A 3,259-nucleotide genomic window follows, 5' to 3' on the forward strand; every position below is an offset into this window, starting at 1 on the left:
GAGAAGAGTAGCCAGGAGACTCAATTACCTCTCTGTTTTGAGCACCTTCATGCATTCTTAAGCAGTTTAAACCTTCCTGTTCCAAGCCGGTTGGCTGCTGCCCATTTAGTCCGCAACAAGGTAAGCCTGAGCACTTCATCATCTTCTTCTGTAGAACATAAAAGGCTATGCTTGTGTTTGATTTTAATTTATGCTTTATTCAGGATCTTAATTTATCCTCTCTGTCAAGGGCCTGAGGCAGCTAACATATGCTTCATAGAGCAGTGTGTCCTACTTAACAAAAATGCATGGTTAAGCCTAATTTAAGCTTAAGGTATCAAAACCACCATTCCACTCCATCTCACACCATCCATGGGGTGTGGAGACCACCTTTAGGGTGCGCACCACACCCCATGGATGGTGTGAGATGCGTTGGGGGGGTTACCCACATGGGAGAGGAATCGGATTAGGACTCAACCAGTCCATTAGATTTGTTCTCGTTCTTTCTCATTCTCATTCTCATATGCAAGGCTTAGACCATTAAAACCAGATCACTGACCATTCTCGTACAAGGACCTGATCCACACATGGAATCCACTCAATGTGAAACCCGGCCTACTATAAGAAGAGAGTGAATAAGCGGATTCCATGTGTGAATCAGGCACGGTACAAGAATCATGGACCTGATCCAGACTCTTGCCCAAATGGGTTAGCCAAAAATTGTCCCATTAGATTGCATGCATCCATTTTTATTGTACTTGGTGATGAGTTGAATTATCAGACTCATGACTTGCGGTAGTTTAGTTCCTTCACTACTGCTCAGTGGAGGAAGAGAGGGTCCTGATGTGACCCCCTCTCTCCCCATATATCTCCCCCTATTAATAGTGTTGATAAGACACGGTGAACTGATGCCCACTCACCATGGCCTCAGGAAAACCTCCTCCTTAATATTTTGCTAAAGAGTTTTGTATATGAAAAAAAAAAAAAAGGGAAGAGATTAGGCATGCCACCGATCGACTTTGATAAAGAGTTTAATTATTATTTTTTGTAGGGATTTTTGTTATATATTGTTCTTGGATCATTTATTTATTTATTTATTTTTGACTTTGCTCATTTTGTAATGAAGAAGTCATATATGCGAAGCTATACAATTGTAATATTCTAGTTTCAACAAGAATTTGGATTATCAATATCGCTCGTGAGATCCTTTTCACAGAATGGCCAATGCTAATGCTGCTGCTAGTTCTTCATCAACGAAAAACGATGATGAAATAAAGATATGGGTAAAGTCCATCGAGAAAGAACGAAGAGGGGTCTGTCTCTTCCAATCCGGATGTAGTATATTCCGAGTGCCCAAGTATCTTAAAAACATAAATCAAGAAGTCTACACACCTCAATTAGTCTCCATTGGCCCTTTGCACTATGGTGAGGAACATTTACAGTCCATGCAAGCACATAAGTTGCGCTATTTGAATTCTTTTCTAGATCGACACGAAGAGAAAATTAGCTTGGATGATTATGTGAAAGCAGTGAGTGAGTTAGAAGAAGAAGCTCGAAAATGTTATTCAGAAACCATAGGAAGGGGTTTCGAAAAAGATGAGTTTGTGAAGATGATGGTGATAGATGGTTGCTTTATACTAGAGCTCTTCGAGATCGTTAAAAATGGAGAGAAAGATGATTTGTTTTTAAATCGTTCATGGTTTCAGGCAGTTCTCAATGACTTGCTTACTCTTGAAAATCAGCTTCCCTTTTTTGTTCTTGAGCGTTTATATGGCCTAATCTACGAATTGCAGACCCTGACGAAAACCTTCAATCAAGCTATCTACGATGAGCTTTTAGGTTGGTTCGACCTCCATGACCCATCCAATGAACAATTAAATTCAGTATCACTTTTAGAGGGTGGAGCAAAGCATTTGCTTGATCTTTTACGAAGTACCCTAATCGATTCATCTACGACGAGGAAAGATACTAAAAAGCATTTGGTGCAGACAAGTTGTGCCTCTGAACTTAAGAGAGCTGGTGTCAAGTTCCAAAAGATGGAGCCAACGTCGTCGAACTCTCCAAAGACATCTTTTTTAGACATAGACTTCGACATGAACAAGGGAGTATTGACAATCCCAACCATTAGTATATTTGATGAAACAGAACACACTCTTAGAAACCTCATTGCCTTTGAGCAAGGTCAAGAAGACATTACTCCTTATTTCACAGCCTATGCAGCCTTCATGGATGGCCTCATTGATACTCGTAGTGACGTCGAGCTGCTACAAGAGAAGGGAATTATTGTGAACAACATTGGGAACCCAGAAGACGTGGTGACCTTGTTTAACAACATTGTCAAACGTGTTACGCTGAAGGATCCTTATTTCTCTGGAGTTATACAGGATGTGGGATACTATCACAATATACTATGTAACAAATGGTTGGCAAATTTAAAGCAGAACTATTTCAACACACCATGGGCATTAATTTCATTCCTTGCTGCACTCATCCTCCTCATCTTGACAGTTGGACAGACTATCTGTTCCATCTTACAACTTGCATGGACCAAACATTAGTATGTTATTATGAATCTATTAATTATTTAGTAGATAAGACTGTACGTTGTTGACATGAAATGCTTGTTCATTTTTCCTTTTTATTAAGTTGGAAATGTAATAAATAAATTTCTTTGTGTTTTGCAATTCAAGAGTCAGACGTTCACGTGCTAGATTTCGCACTTTGGAGTATTTTAGGAATTTCACACTAATTTTTAGTTTAGATTTTCTAAAATTCATTATTATTATTATTTTCATAATTTAATGATGGACTCTGGTATATTTAAGGTTTTTTTACTTAAATAAGCGGGACAATAGGAAATATTCCACAGGAAACCCCCAAGGACATGAAGAAGAAAAAGCGGGTAGGGTAAACCCCTCTCTCTCTCTCTCTCTCTCTCTCAATCCCGACCAAAAAGAATCTGTTTTCCATACAGTTTCTCCTATATCAAATAATATTTTGTCAAGAAGTTTTTTTATTTTTTTTTATTTATTTTTTTAACTAATGATGGGTATCCAGGCCTTTGGCCTAACTAGTCTCATTGGTCCATACTGATCCCACAATCGCATGAACCGGGTCATACTAGGGTTAAATGAGAACATTCAGCTTTCGTTGAAAGCAATGAAGAGCACTAAACACCCCGTGTGAGTAGCCCCAAGGAAATAAGATGAGCTGAATTTAGAACCACACTTCTTAAGACGAAGGTCCTTTGCCAACTCAGCTACCCCTTGGGGTTAAAAAA

At 38.9% G+C, this 3,259-nt stretch overlaps 1 protein-coding gene across 3 annotated transcripts; it reads left to right on the forward strand.

Annotated features, from left to right (window-relative positions):
* LOC122092160 (UPF0481 protein At3g47200-like) lies at positions 1 to 2,583 on the forward strand. 3 transcript variants are annotated; one of them, XM_042662499.1, is made up of 2 exons: positions 1 to 120; positions 1,106 to 2,583. In XM_042662499.1, exon 2 carries the CDS (start codon positions 1,197 to 1,199, stop codon positions 2,535 to 2,537), a length of 1,341 nt encoding a protein of 446 aa, XP_042518433.1. In that variant the 5' UTR covers positions 1 to 120; positions 1,106 to 1,196; the 3' UTR covers positions 2,538 to 2,583. The 3 variants fall into 3 exon arrangements, with proteins under 3 accessions (XP_042518433.1, XP_042518434.1, XP_042518435.1); XM_042662500.1 differs by having other exon boundaries at positions 16 to 120; positions 1,109 to 2,583; XM_042662501.1 differs by having other exon boundaries at positions 16 to 120; positions 1,196 to 2,583.
* Positions 2,584 to 3,259: the final 676 nt, after the last annotated feature.

Source organism: Macadamia integrifolia, chromosome 10 (genome assembly GCF_013358625.1).
Source record: "Macadamia integrifolia cultivar HAES 741 chromosome 10, SCU_Mint_v3, whole genome shotgun sequence".
NCBI classification, from domain to species: Eukaryota; Viridiplantae; Streptophyta; class Magnoliopsida; order Proteales; family Proteaceae; genus Macadamia; species Macadamia integrifolia.

Excerpts from the sequence above, each read along its gene's own strand:
- LOC122092160 (XM_042662499.1), top strand. The coding sequence starts at position 1,197 with ATGGCCAATGCTAATGCTGCTGCTAGTTCTTCATCAACGAAAAACGAT.